The following is a 19,068-nucleotide window of genomic DNA, read 5'->3' as shown; positions in this document are numbered from 1 at the left end:
GCCACATACGTAAGTATGTATATATATATATATATATATATATATACACATATATATCATCATCATCGTTTAACGTCCGCTTTCCATGCTAGCATGGGTTGGACGATTTAACTGAGGTCTGGCGAACCAGATGGCTGCACCAGGCTCCAATCTTGATCTGCCAGCCTTGCTGGCTTAACAACAACAACAGCAGCAGCAACAACAACAACAACAAATACAACAACAACAACAACAGGTTTGAAGTAATTATTTGTCAGGATTTTGTAGGCTAAACTTATAATGCCCAAAATCCAACTGACACAACAAATTCTAATGGCCACAGTAAATTCTGCTTTTGATGACAATCAAGATGATCTTCCTAAAAAATAACACTGCCAAACTGTAGTTTTACTCCAGTTCTTCCTCAAAATACATCTTAGCAAGATTTATAGTTAATATTTTTCTAGGATGGGACTGGATACCTACCTTCTTGTTCTTGCAGTCAAATTCTCACCTTCTAGGCTGGATCAAAGATGGCTGCCCTGGTCACATGACAATGGTCCTGCAGAATTTGTTTTTTTTTTTTTTTTTTTACTTTTTTGAATCCCATTGGCTTATGGGAATATAAAAATTCATAAATTATGGTAGCACAGTTTTATAATAATTTTTCAGTTTTTGTCTCTTTTGCACAGAATTGCCCTACATGCATATGTGTGTGTGTGTAATGATTCTTGGATCTTTTGGGTTTGAACAGCAGTTTTTTCTTGTGGTGTCATATGAAATTATCACCCATCATTATGACCCTAGAATTGATCTATTGCATTTCAATCTGTTTTAGGGTTAGGGGTGGGGGAAGGGTATCTTTTTTCCTTCACAAATGTAAATAAACCCAATCTGTTTCTTAAACGAGGGACATATTCATACGGCACAGAATGTTTTTTACCTCAATAGACGTCATTGATTGGTTGAAATTGCAGAAATTGAAGAAAGAAAACAACAAATATCTTACAAACTATAGAATTTTCTTGATAAAGCCAAGAGAAAAAGATGTTTTATAAACACATTCTACCAGTATACGAAGTTTAAAAGTGTTTAGTTATGTGGAAATTAATTTTAAAAACTGCTGGTCAAACCGAAAAGATCCCTATTTCTTAAACGAGGGACATATTCATACGGCACAGAATGTTTTTTTTTACCTCAATAGACGTCATTGATTGGTTGAAATTGCAGAAATTGAAGAAAGAAAACAACAAATATCTTACAAACTATAAAATTTTCTCGATAAAGCCAAGAGAAAAAGATGTTTTATAAACACATTCTACCAGTATACGAAGTTTAAAATTTTTTTAGTTACCTAGAAATTATTTTAAAAAACTGCCAGTCAAACGGAAAAGATCCTGCTTCTTTTCTACAGCTGGTTCTTCAAAGACCGTATAAAGAAGTATATATAAAAAAAAAAACAACTTTTAAATATTACATGAAATGAAAAACCCTTTTTGGATTAAAAAAAAAAAAAAGGTCAAATGGTACCTTTGAATTTTTCTATCCAAAAGGGGTTTTCTACCAAATACATATTACATGCGTGTGTTATTAGATACTCACTTTCTCTCTCTGTTTTTTACTTGCAGTTTACTGTTACCCCGGTAAAAGTTGATATACTTAATGAAAATACCAATTCCAGGTCGAAACCAAGACCCCGGTCTTTGGACCTTCTTGATGTGGATGTGGAACCTACAGAGACCCTCACACAGTCCAGTATTACTCAGTTGCTGTCTTCAAAACTGAAGGTAAACTCTTTAACTCTTTTACTTGTTTCAGTCATTTGACTGCGGCCATCCTGGAGCACCGCCTTTAATCGAGCAATTCGACCTCGGGACTTATTCTTTGTAAGCCCAGTACTTATTCTATCGGTCTCTTTTGCCGAACCGCTAAGTAACGGGGATATAAACACACCAGCATCGGTTGTCAAGCAATGCTAGGGGGGACAAACACAGACACACACACGCATATATATATACATATATATGACGGGCTTCTTTCAGTTTCCGTCTACCAAATCCACTCACAAGGCTTTGGTCGGACTGAGGCTATAGTAGAAGACACTTGCCCAAGGTGCCACGCAGTGGGACTGAACCTGGAACCATGTGGCTGGTAAACAAGCTACTTACCACACAGCCACTCCTGCGCCTATGTTGACATTTGTGAAAATCTGGCAATCAAACTTTTCTGTTTAATTTTTGTTCAAATTTATTTGTGGAATTCTCTTCTTCGTTTACCAAGAAAAATTGTCATTAGCAGTAATGAAGATATTATATTCTCATTACAAAGTGAAATTTCAGTTGATTAAAGATCCTTAGAGTAATGGATGGGTGGATAGATAGATGGATAGATAGATAGATAGATAGATATGGATGGATAGATAGATAGATAGATAGATAGATAGATAGATAGATAGATAGATAGATGGATGGATGGATGGATGGATGGATGGATGGATGGATGGATGGATGGATGGATGGATGGATGGATGGATGGATGGATGGATGGATGGATAGATAGATAGATAGATAGATAGATAGATAGATAGATAGATAGATAGATAAATGGATGGATGGATGGATGGATGGATGGATGGATGGATGGATGGATGGATAGATAGATAGATAGATAAATGGATGGATGGATGGATAGATAGATAGATAGATAGATAGATAGATAGATAGATAGATATGTTTCTTTATTAGCCACACAGGGCTGCACACAGATAGAACAAATTACAAGGTAGAGCTTTTCTTTTGAAGGTTTAAAAAAAAAAAAAGGAAGGGGGAGTTTCGATCAAAAGGGATCGTAAAAGGAGAGAAAGAGGACAAAAAAAGGGGGGTTAAAAAAAAAAAAAAGGGGGGAGAGGAAAAAAAAAAAATTGATCAATAGGGATCGTTATCACAGAAATGTCAATATGAAGTGTAAAGGGGAGGACAGGTGAGGTTTACCCGTGGAAAGAAAAGCCTACGGAAAAGACCACGGTAACCTCGGTCAATGAAGTCACATTTTATATTTCTTTTTTTTTTTTTTTTTTTTTTTTTGCAAATAAGCAACTCTCTGTTTTCGATTTCTGGTTCATAGGACTATGCTCAAGGTGGCTTCGTCATTCATACGTGCCATTCTTGCTACATTCACCCATCTTTTTTTAAAACATTCGCTAGACAAAACTTGCCTCTCTACTCTCACTTTCCTTTTCAAGTGGTACTTGAAGAAGTTGATGAGAGATTGACCAGAGAGGAAAGTGTTTGTCTCCAATCCTTCAGACGCGTCCACCAGATACATTCTTTCGCCATAGCCACAAGGATGATGAAAATAGCTCTTCCTTCCCGTTTGAAGGAAGGAGGCGTGACAATATTGACGATAGACTCAGCTGATAAACCGACTCGTCCCACACGTGACACGTGACATAAGCCCACAGGTTTCGTCGCTCTGACCGCATCTCGGGCAGGTCAGCCCCGTGTTTCTCGAGCCGTGTCTGTAGAGCTTATCCCGAACGGGTAGCGCTTCTCGGTAGCACTGCCAGGCCAGGGATCTCTGGAAGTTGTCCATGGGCCCTGGCCCGAAAGTCGTCCCGACAGGCGGGTCAGGTACTCCTCGTCGACGTCCAGGTTCGCCCCGAGCTCGTCGTCGTACCTCCCCTCCACTAAACCCCTATAGAATGCTTTGTTGTGTTGAAGTCACTTAAGGTCGACCCAGGACGGCAGAGTTGCTTGAGAGCAACGCGACACTCGCGGTGCCTTCGCCCTTCCTCGGCCTCTTTTTGATCCACGACTGCAGTTCGGTCATGGAGACGAGCTGCGGGAAAGCGTGCCTCACAAACGGCGACCACACCTGTTCACCGTCGTCTACATAGAGCCAGAGATGTCGCAGTCTCAGCGCGTGTCTGCGCATCATCAACCACGGCATGCCCAGCCCTCCTTTTAAACGGGTGTTGACAGCAAATGGATCGCCTGACCATCGGGACGCATCCTTTCCACAAGAAGCGAAAGAGGATGCGTTGTAGTTTGGTGATGGTAGGGTCAGGACAAGGTACGACGGTCAGGCGGTAGTAGATGACGGACGCGATGTACATGTTCGCCACCTTCGCTCGACCTTTTAGGGACAGTTTCCTCTCGGCCCATTGCCGGGCAAGAGTGACCACCCGACTCGTTATCTCATTCCAGTTCTTCTTCACTTGGAGGTCCGGACCAAACCAGACCCTGAGCAACTCAACCGGGCCGTCGGTCCAGCAGCGTCCCACGACGGAGGCGCTGGTGGACGGCATGGGCTTGCTTCTCCAGGTGCCTAGTCGCAAGCCCACTGACTTTTCCCGGTTGATTTTCGCTCCTGTCACCGCTTCGTATTTTTTCAGTGTCTCGCAGACCAGCTCGATGTGCTCGTGGCTAGACACTATGACGGTGACGTCGTCCGCGTATGCAGACACGCTCGTCCCGCATCCCAATTCTCGCGGGATGCCCCTTAGAGTCGCCAGCTTCCGCAGTATGGCTCAAGAGTCAATACGTATAGACGCCGAGAGGGGGCATCCCTGACGGACCGAACGTGCAATGTCGAAAGGTCTCGATAGATGTCCATTTACGCGAATTACCGAACGGATGCCTCTGTACAAGGCAGCTATCCAGCCGCGGAAGACGGGCCCGAAACCAGCCGCTCTCAGGACTGCTCCAAGTATCGATGGTCCACCCTATCAAAGGCTTTCGATTGATCCAAGTTGATCAGGGCCCCACCCATGCCAGGTTCGTTAACTACCCTGTCTATGATGTAGCGCATCAGATGGAGGTTGTCATGGATGGTCCGGCCTGGCACGGCGCATGTTTGCGCCTTGTCGACCAGTTCTCGATGACAAGCGCCACCTCTTGGCTAGCACCTTGGCCAAATTTTCAAGTCTGCATTAAGCAAGTGATGGGCCTAAAGTTATCTATTACATTTCCCTTGTTTAGATAGATAGATAGATAGATAGATAGATAGATAGATGGATGGATGGACAGATAGATAGACAGACAGACAGACAGACGGACGGATGGACGGACGGACGGACGACGGACGACGGACGGACATACGGACAGACAACAGACAGACAGACAGACGACAGCAGACAGACGACAGACAGACAGACAGACAGATATATAGATGGATAGATAGTGATAGATAGATGGATAGACATAGATAGATGGATAGACAGATAGATATATAGATGGATAGACAGATAGATAGATGGATAGATAGATAGATAGATAGATAGATAGATAGATAGATAGATAGATAGATATAGATAGATAGAAGATGGATAGATAGATAGATAGATAGATAGATAGATGGATAGATAGATAGATAGATAGATAGATAGATAGATAGATAGATGGATAGATAGATAGATAGATAGATAGATAGATGGATAGATAGATATATAGATGGATAGACAGATAGATAGATGGATAGACAGATAGATATATAGATGGATAGACAGATAGATAGATGGATAGATAGATAGATAGATAGATAGATAGATAGATAGATAGACAGATAGATAGATAGATGGATAGATAGATAGATAGATAGATAGATAGATGGATAGATAGATAGATAGATAGATAGACAGACAGATAGATAGATGGATAGATAGATAGATAGATAAATGGATAGAGAGATAGATAGATAGATGGGTAGATAGATGGGTAGAGTGTAATGGGTGCTTTTTACATGTTACTGGCATAGGGGCCAGACGGGTATGGTAACAACCACAATCGGTTGGTGCTTCTTACATGCCACCGGCATGGAAGCCAGTCAAAAGCGGCACTGGCATTGGCCATGTTCGGATAGTGCTTTTTACATGCCATCCGCACGGGGATCACAACTGCAATTTCCATTTGATTTTGGTTTTGATGTACTTGACTAAATATGTCTCCCCAAGCATGGTATGCCACCCTACGATCCAAGGTACTTTTGGGTGGGCTGGTTATGCAACACTGCTGTAGATTACAGCTGTGAACTCACTTTATTTGCTGGGTCTTCTCAGTCACAGCATATCTCCAGAGGTCCCGGTCTTTTGTCATTGCCTCTGTGAGGCCCAACGTTCGAAGGTCATGTTTCACCACCTCATCCCATGTCTTCCTGGGTCTCCCTCTACTCCGGATTCCTTCCACTGTTTGGGATGTGGTACTTCTTCACACAGATCGCCTCATCCACACATATATTGATGTGTGTGTGTGTGTGTCTGTATTTGTCTCCCACCACTGCTTGACAACTGCTGTTGGTGTGTTTACATCCTTGTAACTTAACAGTTCAACAAAAAAAGACTGATGGAATATGTACTAGGCTTTAAGAAAGAAATATATAAGTACTGGGGTCGATTCATTTAGTTAGTTAGTTAATTAGTTAGTTAATTATTTTGGCTCAAAAAGCAAAAAGGAAGGCCATGTAGGGGGACATGGAGTTATGTACAGGGTGGTGTTCACGCAAAGAGTTCAGGCCATTTCTGGTCAAGAAAGACTTTGAACCGAGCGGTCATCAGCATCTTCGCCATCTCGTCCGGCAGCTTATTCCATGGATCCGCAACCCGGACGGAGAAAGCCCCTCTCCTTCGATTGAGATGAAATCGTCGCAGATAGAGCTTTTTGGAGTGACCCCGCAGCCGACACTCTGGAGCAGGAGTGAAGAACAGCTCTTTCGAGAGGTTACACTTTCCGCTTATGATGTTGTGAGCAAGAATGAGATCACCACGGCGTCGTCTGGCTCAAAAAGCAAAAAAGCAAGGCCATGTAGGGGGACATGGAGTTATGTACAGGGTGGTGTTCATGTAAAGAGTTCAGCCCACTTGTGGTCAAGGGAGACTTTGAACCGAGCTGTTGTTGGCATCTTCACTATCTCGTCCGGCAGCTTATTCCATGGATCCGCAACCCGGACGGAGAAAGCCCCTCTCCTTCGATTGAGATGAAATCGTCGCAGATAGAGCTTTACGGAGTGACCCCGCAGCCGACACTCTGGAGAACAGCTCTTTCGAGAGGTTACACTTTCCGCTTATGATGTTGTGAGCAAGAATGAGATCACCATGGCGTCGGCGTTTTTCTAAGAATTTTTCAAGGCAGAGTCCCAAACAAAAGATGGACGATAAAAGACTACATTACCAACACCCCACTGTATGACAATCCCCATATGGCTACCCCTCCATATGCACCTTTTTATATGCCCCATCTCCCCACTATATGGTCACATCACTAATCCTTCTCTCTATTTTTATCTTTTCCAGGAAGTTGGCAACAGAATCAAGGAATACAGCATTCCACAGAATTCTCTTCATTATCGTAAACGAATTGTTTCCAAGTGGGAGGTAAGGGCCTGCATCCATCTCTCTGTGTCTCAGTCTCTCTCTCTCTGCCTCTGTCTCTCTCTCTCTGTCTTTGTCTCTCTCTCTGTCTCTCTCTCTCTCTGTCTTTGTCTCTCTCTCTGCCTTTATCTCTCTCCCTCTCTCTCTGCCTTTGTCTCTCTCACTCTCTCTCTGCCTTTGTTTCTCTCTCTCTCTGCTTTTGTCTCTCTCCCTCCCTCTGTCTACCTTTGTCTCTCCCTCTCTTTGCCTTTGTCTCTCTCTCTCTCTCTGTCTTTATCTCTATCTTACCCTCTCTTCCCTGCCTTTGTCTCTCTCTCTCTTTCTCAAGCATGGCCACAGTCACATGACTGAAACAAGTGAAAGAGTGAAAGAGGCTTCCGCACAGTTTCCTCACCACAACACTTACATTCAATTCACAGCATCGTTTGGCCAGATGGCAAACAAGAAGGCACATACCCAAAATGGTGCATGATGGTACCTGACACCAAAGCCAGGTGGCTGGAGACTGAACTTCCCACCCACGCAACAGCATCTCTTGGGTGCATCCAGTTCTTTACAATAACAATGTAAACTTGGTGTACAGCAAGCAACACATATAAGTTTACTGAGTCGTCATCACAGCTTCTTCCTAATTAAATTTGCAAATGTAATTAGCGTCAGGTGTTTCATCAGCATATATTATGCTTGGCTGTGAAACTCGTCACCTTCCGTTCACAACATATGGTTCACCTGGTTCCTTGTCTTACACAGGTGCACACCTCCTACACACCCATACATGTATATATGCACACATGTAAATATACACATGTATACTATGTAAACATACACACACAACACACATATATACATACACATAAATATATTGTGTGTGTATATATATATATGAATACATAAATATACACATACATTATACTTATACACACACACATATAATGTACATATATATATGCATGTATATATATATATATATATATGTATGTATGTATATGTATAGATATATATATATATATATATATATAGATATATATAGAATATATATATATATACAAAATACAAAATGAGAAAATGGAGAAACATACCTAAATCAATCGTCAACCATCAGATAATACCCAAACAATACTTTATTAAACCATTACACAACAGCAATGACATTATACATAATATATTGCAAATATAACTAGACATAGAAAAAGAAATATAATATACAATTACATTGTAGCTGAAACCCCTATCTCATTTTATATATATATATATATATATATATATATATATTGGGTCATCCCATAAATAATGCTGTTTTTTTCAATTGTATGAAGGGGAATGGGATAAACTACCTGCAGTAACTTGCTATAAAAGCAGGTAGTAATTTTACCTTGTGCTTATTCTTAGTGCAAGTTTTGAAGAGTGCAGTTTGATTTCAATAGTTATATTTTCAAAGCTATAATGGGAGTGAGAAAGGACCATATTTTGCTTTATGAATTCAGTAAAGGCAACAATACAACAGAAAGTGCAAGGAATATCAATGCAGTATATGAGGATTGGACAATACGTGTAAGCTAGTGTCAATGGTGGTTTGAGAAATTCTGAGATGGAAACTGCAGCCTAGAAGATGAATCTCATCTGTAGAGCTCTACGAGGATGTCCTGGTGGAAAAAGATCCCATTGTAACTGTTGAGGAACTAGCAGAGATGCTTGGATTTGGTCATTCAGCCATTCATCAACACCTGCGTGCCATAGGAAAAGTCAGGAAATTGGGTCAATGGGTTCCTTATAAATTTTCTGAGTCTAATCGTGTACAGAGATTGAATGTGTGCTCTTCTTTGCTGTTATGTCTCACAAATGAACCTTTTTTTGGACAAAATAGTGACTGTGGTGAAAAAGGGGTTCTCTATAAAAATGTCAAGTGCCGAAGACAGTGCGTAGGGAAAGGAGAAACACTGGCACCCCAGGCTAAAGAAGGTCTTCACCCACGTAAGGTGTTGTTATCTGGGTCAATGGTTCATCTGGGTCTAATCGTGCCCAGAGAGTGAATGTGTGCTCTTCTTTGTTGTCACATCTCACAAATGAACCTTTTTTGGACAAAATAGTCACTGTGGTAAGAAATGGGTTCTCTCTTTAAAAATGTCAAATGCCAAAGACAGTGTGTAGCGAAAGGAGAAACACTGGCACCCCAGGCTAAAGAAGGTCTTCACCCACGTAAGGTGTTGTTATCTGTTTGGTGGGACATGAAAGATTTAGTCCACTTGGAACTTTTAAACCCAAACCAAATGGTAACAGAGGAGATCTAGTGTGAGCAACTTGAGTGGCGTAAGTCAGCGCTAGAAGAGAAATGACCATCTTTGGTTCCAAGACGAAAGGTGTTCTTCCATCGGGATAATGCTCGGCCACATACAGCGGGGAGACATTCCAAAGGCTGGAGATATTTGAATAAGAAACGATGCCCAACCCACCATATTCACCTGGCATTGCCCCATCTGATTATCATTTATTCTGCATTCTTCAAAATCATTTTGAGATAAGGTGAGAACAGTACTGGAGGAATATTTTTTGTCATGGACAAGTGAATTTTATATGTGTGTGTGTATATATATATATATATATATATATATATTAAGGTATGTAGAAAAATACAACATGGACAAGAACGTATAACTCTTAGAAGACGATACAATAAACATGGACAGGACATTCGAACCCCTCAGTCTTCAGTCAAGAACCGGATCATCGTAGTAATTTCGGCTGATTATATATATATATATATATATATATATATATACAGACACACACACACACATATATATATCTATATATGTATATATATATTTATGTATTGACTTTATTTTCAGGCATTAAATTATGACACGTGGGAGAATGAAATTTCCATGGCAGAAAGTGAAGCTAAGTCGAAGGTAACATTAATTTCAATGTCATCATAGTTGTTGCTGTTGTTGTTACTATTTATGTGGTGTTGTTGTGGTGGCGGTGGAAACAGTGGCGGTGGTAGTTGTTTGGTTCTACCCCGGGCTTTATTGGGTCCACAAATAGTCGACACATTGCAGTCTTGATGATATGCATACATACATACATACATACATGCATGCATTCCTGCACACATATACACATAAATGTATGTATATTGCGTGGCACCTTGGGCAAGTGTCTTCTACTATAGCCTCGGGCCAACCAAAGCCTTGTGGGTGGATTTGGTAGACGGAAACTGAAAGAAGCCCATCGCATATATGTGCATATATATATGTGTGTGTGTGTGTTGTATGTTTGTGTTTGTCCCCCCGACATCGCTTGACAACCGATGCTGGTGTGTTTACGTCCCCGTAACTTAGCAGTCCGGCAAAAGAGACCGATAGAATAAGTACTAGTCTTACAAAGAATAAGTCCCGGGGTCGATTTGCTCGACTAAAGGCGGTGCTTCAGCATGGCCACAGTCAAATGACTGAAACAAATAAGAGAATAAAAGAATATATATATATATATATATATACATACACATATACATCGCTGAATTTTTCTCTGGAGAACATTTTTTTATTTGTAGTTAGATCATATGTGATCTTCTAGCATATTGGTTATCCACCTAGTGGTTTATCCCTAAATATACAGACATATACATATATATATATATATATATAAATTAGAAAAACCCCCACCTTTTATCAATTAAATAATGAAAAATTAAATTATACCATTTAGAAAAATTACATATTAGAGAAAGATTAAATATAAGATAAAACATAACGATGATTAAGTAACGTGCAAAATAGTAAATAAAACGTTTAATAAGATCAACAAATTTCACCTAGTAGTATTTTGGTATGGAAAAGGACCATATTCGGTAAAAACTTATATAATTATAAAAATCAGGGTTTTTTGCAACAAGTTGCTTAACCACCTACCGAAAATTTTAGAAATAGCAGCTAAAGGATTACTATTTCCTTTTACTACAAAAATATGTCTCCACAGACAACAGTATTTGTAACTCACATATGGCCAAAAATATATAAATGTGCGTACCTTTATAGGTATGCATGTATGGTGGAAGCACTCCGTCGGTTACAACGATGAGGGTTCCTGTTGATCCAAATCAACGGAACAGCCTGCTCGTGAAATTAACGTGTAAGTGGCTGAGCACTCCACAGAGACGTGCACCCTTAACGTAGTTCTCGGGGATATTCAGCGTGACACAGAGAGTGACAAGGCCGGCCCTTTGAAATACAGGTACAACAGAAACAGGAAGCAGAAGAGTAAGAGTGAGAGAAAGTTGTGCGAAAGAGTACAGCAGGGATCACCACCATCCCCTGCCGGAGCCTCGTGGAGCTTTAGGTGTTTTCGCACAATAAACACTCACAACGCCCGGTCTGGGAATCGAAACCGCGATCCTACGACCGCGAGTCCGCTGCCCTAACCACTGGGTCATCTCGGGGATATTCAGCGTGACACACAGAGTGACAAGGCTGGCCCCTTGAAATACAGGTACAACAGAAACAGGAAGAAAGAGTGAGAGAAAGTTGTGTGAGAAATGGTGAAAAGAGTACGCAGGGATCACCACCATCCCCTGCCGGAGCCTCGTGGAGCTTTAGGTGTTTTCGCACAATAAACACTCACAACGCCCGGTCTGCGAATCGAAACCGCAATCCTACGACCGCAAGTCCGCTGCCCTAACCACTGGGTCATCTCGGGGATATTCAGCGTGACACAGAGAGTGACAAGGCCGGCCCTTTGAAATACAGGTACAATAGAAACAGGAAGTAAGAGTGGAGTGAAAGAAAGTTTGTGGTGAAAGAGTACAGCAGGGATCACCACCATCCCCTGCCGGAGCCTCATGGAGCTTTTAGGTGTTTTCGCTCAATAAACACTCACAACGCCCGGTCTGGGAATCGAAACTGCGATCCTACGACCGCGAGTCCGCTGCCCTAACCACTGGGCCATTGCGCCTCCTTATGCATGTATACATTCATCCATAATGTACAACTGTTAATCCAAACACGTTATTTTCTCTCAGTTACATCTTCTCCCTCCCACGCCGCCTCTTCATCTATTTTCTCTCCTCGTTGTTATCCGCTGAAGATGTGTCAGCTCAAAAATGTCAGAGACTTCTTCCATTTTCCTAATTGCCAAGACAATACACCTTGCTGCTGCTTTTTTTCTCTCACCTGTCTCAGCCTTGTTCTTCATTCTTTGTGTATAATTTTGCACTATATACAAATCTATATATGTAGGTGTATTTGTGTATACACACATATATATATATATCATAATATATATATATACATATATATATATATATACATATATATATTATATATATATATACACATATATATATAATATATATATATATATACATATATATACATATATATATATATATACATATATATATATATATCATATATATATTATACATATATATATATACATATATATATATACATATATAATATATATATATATATATATTATATATATATATATAGATATATATATATATATACATATATATATATATAATATATATATATATATACATATATATAACATATATATATATATACATACATATATATATATACATACATATATATAATATATATATATATATATACATATATATATATGTATGTATATATATTTATATGAATATGCACTCACTTTCTCACACACACATGCACGCCACACAACACACACACACACACATATATATATATATATATATATATACGTGCATATACATACAGATGTTAATGTATGTTAAATGAATGAGGGAAAGAGTATTCTACACAAGATGGTTTACACTTACACTTGTACACTTTTCAGTCATTTTGACTGCGGCCATGCTGGAGCACCGCCTTTAGTCGAGCAAATCGACCCCGGGACTTATTCTTTGTAAGCCCAGTACTTATTCTATCGGTGTCTTTTGCCGAACCGCTAAGCAACGGGGACATAAGCACACCAGCATCGGTTGTCAAGCAATGCTAGGGGGACAAACACAGACACACAAACACACACACATAAATATATATATAAGACAAGCTTCTTTCAGTTTCCATCTACCAAATCCACTCACAAGGCTTTGGTCAGCCCGAGGCTATAGTAGAAGACACTTGCCCAAGGTGCCACGCAGTGGGACTGAACCCGGAACCATGTGGTTGGTAAACAAGCTACTTACCACACAGCCACTCCTGTGCCTATTTACATTTAATATTTATCTCTGCTCTTGACTGTTCTATCGATGTGATCTTCCTGTGAGGAAGTGAACATGACAGTGGCATCAAACTTAAGTAGTCACAACACACACACACACACACACACACACACATATATGTATACAGATACAAAGACAAAAGCACACAGAGACAAACCTGCAACCACATACACATACAAACACACATGAAGCCATGGACACTTCACAACATACTGACAGTTACAAACATAGGCACAAATACTCGTATACACAAAAACACACGCACACTTAAGGCTCATACATTTCATCTCACTTTATTTTGATTATATGTGTGTATGTGTGTGTTGTGTGTGTGTGTGTGTGTGCATACGTGTATGTGTGAAAATATGTATCTATATACACACACACACACAATTATACATACGGATACTGGCACAAATGTTCACACACACAGAAGCAAGCACAGATAAACACACGCACAAACACTCACAGATATATACACACACAGACACGCAAACACACACACAAACACTCATACATGCACACACACTGATCCACCAACAAACACAGATGCACACACACGCACAATATGATAGACAGTTGTCCCTTGGTACCGTAGAAATTGTAAATCTGTTAAACAAGGTATTATGCTCTTTTAAAGATATCAGTAATAAGAGGACACAGACACACACATGTATGAAACTTAACCATTTATTTAAATGGGGAAAATATATACGGTTAACCCTACTTTCTTTGCTGGCTGAAAGACAGTACCTATTATTATTTGTGTCTTCGTTCTAATATTTTTGCTTGATATGTAGTTCACCTTCATGGTTTTATTTTCCCTTTGTACCATCTCAGCAGTAATTTATCAGTTTTAGTTCCTCTAGAGGAGTAGTGTAGTTCCATAGGATTGAATCCTCAGATTTAAGTGTGCCAAAACTATGCTAATTCTGGTTCCTATGGCTGATGAGAGGTGCTTCAGTTTTGTTATTTTTTTCCTGTTTTGTTTCACTTTATTTTGATTATGTGTGTATGTATATATATATATATATATATATCACCATGATCACCGTGACCGACCAGGCTATTAGATGTTGCTACACATCGCTGGTCACAATGCGCTTCACATTGTTTTCGCCTTCAAATGACACCACCCCGCTGGTTAAGCGAGCAGGCCAACAGAAGAAAGAGTGAGGGAAAGTTGTGGTGAAAGAGTACAGCAGGGATCACCACCAGCCCCTGCCAGAGCTTTAGGTGTTTTCGCTCAATAAACACTCACAACGCCCAGTCTGGGAAACAAAACCGCAATCCTACAACTGCGAGTCTGCTGCCCTAACCACTGGGCCATTGCGCCTCCACACACACACACACACATATATATATATATATTTTTTTTTTAACAGACCATCAGATGTTGTTACACATCACTAGTCACAATGCGTTCGCATTGTTTTTTAGCCTTCGAATGACGCCACACCACTGGTTATGCTGTAGTGCATGCAGACAATTTGACCCAGCTGAGTATAGAATCCACTCTTGAGATATTCAGACATGTACATTTTATTAAATATACAGTCTATAATATACTTTGGAACATGAATCACGACTATAAGATACCCGGTTTTGGTTAAACTGCATCGCAAAATGTGGGAGTAGTTAGGAATCTAAATCGTAGGAGACAGACACACAACTTCACTTTTATATATAAAGACTAGCAGTATCACCCGGCGTTGCTCGGGTTTGTAAGGGAAATAACTATATAAGCAGTTTTAGAGAGTTACTTCCCTTATATAAACCGAGCGAAAAATGCATTAAAAATGCAGAAAAATTATGGTAAATTTTTTTTTTAAATCGTAGACTCATCGTAGACGCGCACTAATACCCAGAAGGGCTCGATATGAATCACGACTATAAGATACCCGCTTTTGGTTAAACTGCACCGCAAAATGTGGGAGTAGTTAGGAATCTAAATCGTAGGAGACAGACACACAACTTCACTTTTATATATAAAGACTAGCAGTATCACCCGGCGTTGCTCGGGTTTGTAAGGGAAATAACTATATAAGCACTGTTAGAGAGTTATAGCCAAAAAATAACAAAAAAATGCATTAAAATGGAAAAAAATGATGGTAAATTTTTTTTAAATCGTAGACTCATCGTAGACATTTTTAGAGAGTTACTTCCCTTATATAATAGCGAAAAATGCATTAAAATGGAAAAAATTATGGTAAATTTTTTTTTAAATCGTAGACTAATCATAGACGCATGCTACTACCCAGAAGGGCTCGATATGAATCACGACTACAAGATACCCGGTTTTGGTTAAACTGCACCGCAAAATGTGGGAGTAGTTAGGAATCTAAATCGTAGGAGGCAGACACACAACTTCACTTTTATATATTTTGCTCGGGTTTGTAAGGGAAATAACTATATAAGCATTTTTAGAGAGTTATAGCCAAAAAATAGCAAAAAAATGCATTAAAATGGAAAAAAATTATGGTAAATTTTTTTTTAAATCGTAGACTCATCGTAGACGCGCGCTAATACCCAGAAGGGCTCGATATGAATCACGACTATAAGATACCCGGTTTTGGTTAAACTGCACCGCAAAATGTGGGAGTAGTTAGGAATCCAAATCGTAGGAGACAGACTCTCACACAACCTCACTTTTATATATATAGACTAGCAGTATCGCCCGGCGTTGCTTGGGTTTGTAAGGGAAATAACTATATAAGCATTTTTAGAGAGTTACTTCCCTTATAGATGCCAATTCGGGCTTTCTTAGCCATTTCTGTTTTGGTGTCTTCAAGCCATGAAGTCGTTGTTCTAAAAGAATGCTGGTCTCCTTGACAACGCTTTACGACATTGATTTCCTTAAACTCCCTTCCCCACAGCTTCATGAGGGAGGGAAGAAGGGGGAGAAGCAAACACAGGTGCAGGTGTTTGAGCGTGGACGCCAACTCCGCCGCTATCGACACACGAAAAATTATGCATTAAAATGGAATAAAAAATGATGTTAAATTATTTTTTAAATCGTAGACTCATCGTAGACGCGCGCTAATACTCAGACGGGCTCGATATTAATCACGACTATAAGATACCCGGTTTTGGTTAAACTGCACTGCAAAATGTGGGAGTAGTTAGGAATCTAAATCGGAATAGACAGACTCTCACACAACCTCACTTTTATATATATAGATGTGTATGTATCTCCAATCAGTGAATGTTAATAAAACTGGAAATTTTTCTCATTTCAGAAAGAAGTACGCAAAACCTGGCTGAGTCGTTACTTTGTAATGTTGATGACCGGAATAGCGACCGCTCTGGTTGCTTTGCTCATCCAATTAGCAGTGGAATATGGTGCCTATTACAAGTTTAAATTAATTAAACACTGTATCCTTTTCTCTTTCAATCTGTCTGTCTGTATGTCTGTCCAGCCAGTTAATCAATCAATCAATCAGCTTGGTTCGCTGACGTTCTTTTATTGCCATCCATGCCCTCCACAATGGTATTCATTGTCTCTCTCCCCCCCAGGTCTGTCTGTCCCCTTCTTCGGGTCTTTATCTCTCCTTCATCCGGTCTGTCTGTCTCCCTTTTTTTTAAGTGTGATGATGACGATGATGATGACGATAATGATGACGATGATGACGGTAATGATGATGATGATGATGGTGATGATGGTGGTGGTGATGGTGTTGGTAGTGATGATGATGATGACAAGGAAGAGGATGTTGATGATAGAGATGATGATGATGATGATGACGATGATGATAAAGGTGATGATGATGATGATGGTGATGATGACTGTAATGATGATGATGATGATGATGGTGATGGTGATGATGGTGATGATGAGGAAGAGGAGGAGGAAGGGGAAGAGGATGTTGATGATAGTGATGACGGAAATGATGATGATGATGATGGTGATGATGGTGGTGGTGATGGTAATGGTGATGATGGTGATGATGAGGAAGGGGAAGAGGAGGAGGGGGAAGGGGATGTTGACAATAGTGATGACGGAAATGATGACGACAACAACAATGATGATAAAGATGATGATGATGACAATGATAATGATGATGATGATGATGTGTACGAAAGATGTTGTAGCTGCTGTTGTTTTCGGTGAGAAATTATTTTTCTTGCAAAAAACACACAAAAACAAAAAATTCTTCTTTTCGGGAATTCAATTTACTTTGTTTTCGCTTGAAATTTCCTTCCATTGTGGTGGGGATGGTGGGGATGGTGTTGGTAGTAGTGATAGTAGTGGTGGTGATGATGGTAGTGGTGGTGGTGGTATGTAGGTACTAACGATGGTAATGATGGTTGTGTTGTTGATGGTGCTGGTGCTGACAGTGATAGTGGCTGTAGTGGTGGCAATGGTAGTGGTGGTGGGGATGGTGGTGGTGGTGGTGGTGGTGGTTGTGATGGTGGTGGTGGTTGTGATGGTGGTAGTGGTTGTGATGGTGGTGGTGGGTGGTGTTGGTGATGGTGGTGGTGGTGATGGTGGTGGTGGTGTTGGTGGTTGTTGTGATGGTGGTGGTTGTGTTGGTGGTTGTTGTGATAGTTGTGGTGATGGTCGTGGTGATGATGGTGGTGGTGGTTGTGGTGGTGGTGGTGGTAGTTGTGATGGTGGTGGTGGTGGTTGGGGTAGGGGTGTGTTGTTATTGTTGTTGGTGGTGTGGTAGTGGTTTGTGTTGTATTGTGGGGGGTGGTTTTTTTGTTTGTTGTTGGGTGGGGGTGGGGGGGGTGGGTTAGTGGTGTGTGTTATTGTTGTTGGTGGTGGTGGTAGTGGTTGTGTTGTTATTGTTGTTGGTGGTGGTGGTAGTGGTTGTGTTGTTATTGTTGTTGGTGGTGGTGGTAGTGGTTGTGTTGTTATTGTTGTTGGTGGTGGTGGTGGTGGTGGTTGTGTTGTTGTTGTGTTGGTGGTAGTAGTTTGGTGTTATTGTTGTTGGTGGTGGTGGTAGTGGTTGTGTTGTTATTGTTGTTGGTGGTGGTGGTAGTGGTTGTGTTGTTATTGTTGTTGGTGGTGGTGGTAGTGGTTGTGTTGTTATTGTTGTTGGTGGTGGTGGTAGTGGTTGTGTTGTTATTGTTGTTGGTGGTGGTGGTAGTGGTTGTGTTGTTATTGTTGTTGGTAGTGGTGGTAGTGGTTGTGTTGTTATTGTTGTTGGTGGTGGTGGTAGGTGGTAGTGTGGTTGTGTGTTATTGTTTGGTAGTGTTGGTAGTGGTAGTGGTTGTGTTGTTGTTATTTTGTTGGTGTGGTGGTAGTGGTTGTGTTGTGTTATTGTTGTTGGTGGTGGTGGTGGTAGTGGTTGTGTGTTATTGTTGTTGGTGTGGTGGTAGTGGTTGTGTGTTATTGTTGTTGGTGGTGGTGGTAGTGGTTGTGTTGTTATTGTTGTTGGTGGTGGTGGTAGTGGTTGTGTTGTTATTGTTGTTGGTGGTGGTGGTGGTAAAGCATATTTTTCACTGTTGCTATTTTGTTATTCACAAGCCATAGAAAAGAATTTAGTTTTCTTCGCAAACA

General features: G+C 40.4%; 1 protein-coding gene across 1 annotated transcript in view; it reads left to right on the top strand.

Moving 5' to 3' along the window:
* Window positions 1–279: 279 nt before the first annotated feature.
* LOC115226018 (H(+)/Cl(-) exchange transporter 7-like) overlaps window positions 280–19,068 on the top strand; it is a 100,444-nt gene continuing 81,655 nt past the window's right edge. Inside the window, exons 1-5 of the mRNA XM_036514803.1 lie at window positions 280–321; window positions 1,608–1,766; window positions 7,265–7,345; window positions 10,189–10,251; window positions 16,802–16,937. Coding sequence (XP_036370696.1) covers window positions 280–321; window positions 1,608–1,766; window positions 7,265–7,345; window positions 10,189–10,251; window positions 16,802–16,937 — 481 coding nt within the window. The remainder of the gene's footprint in view (window positions 322–1,607; window positions 1,767–7,264; window positions 7,346–10,188; window positions 10,252–16,801; window positions 16,938–19,068) is intronic.

This window comes from Octopus sinensis, linkage group LG29, assembly GCF_006345805.1.
Source record: "Octopus sinensis linkage group LG29, ASM634580v1, whole genome shotgun sequence".
NCBI classification, from domain to species: Eukaryota; Metazoa; Mollusca; class Cephalopoda; order Octopoda; family Octopodidae; genus Octopus; species Octopus sinensis.
This window is presented reverse-complemented; position numbering and strand designations above follow the sequence as displayed.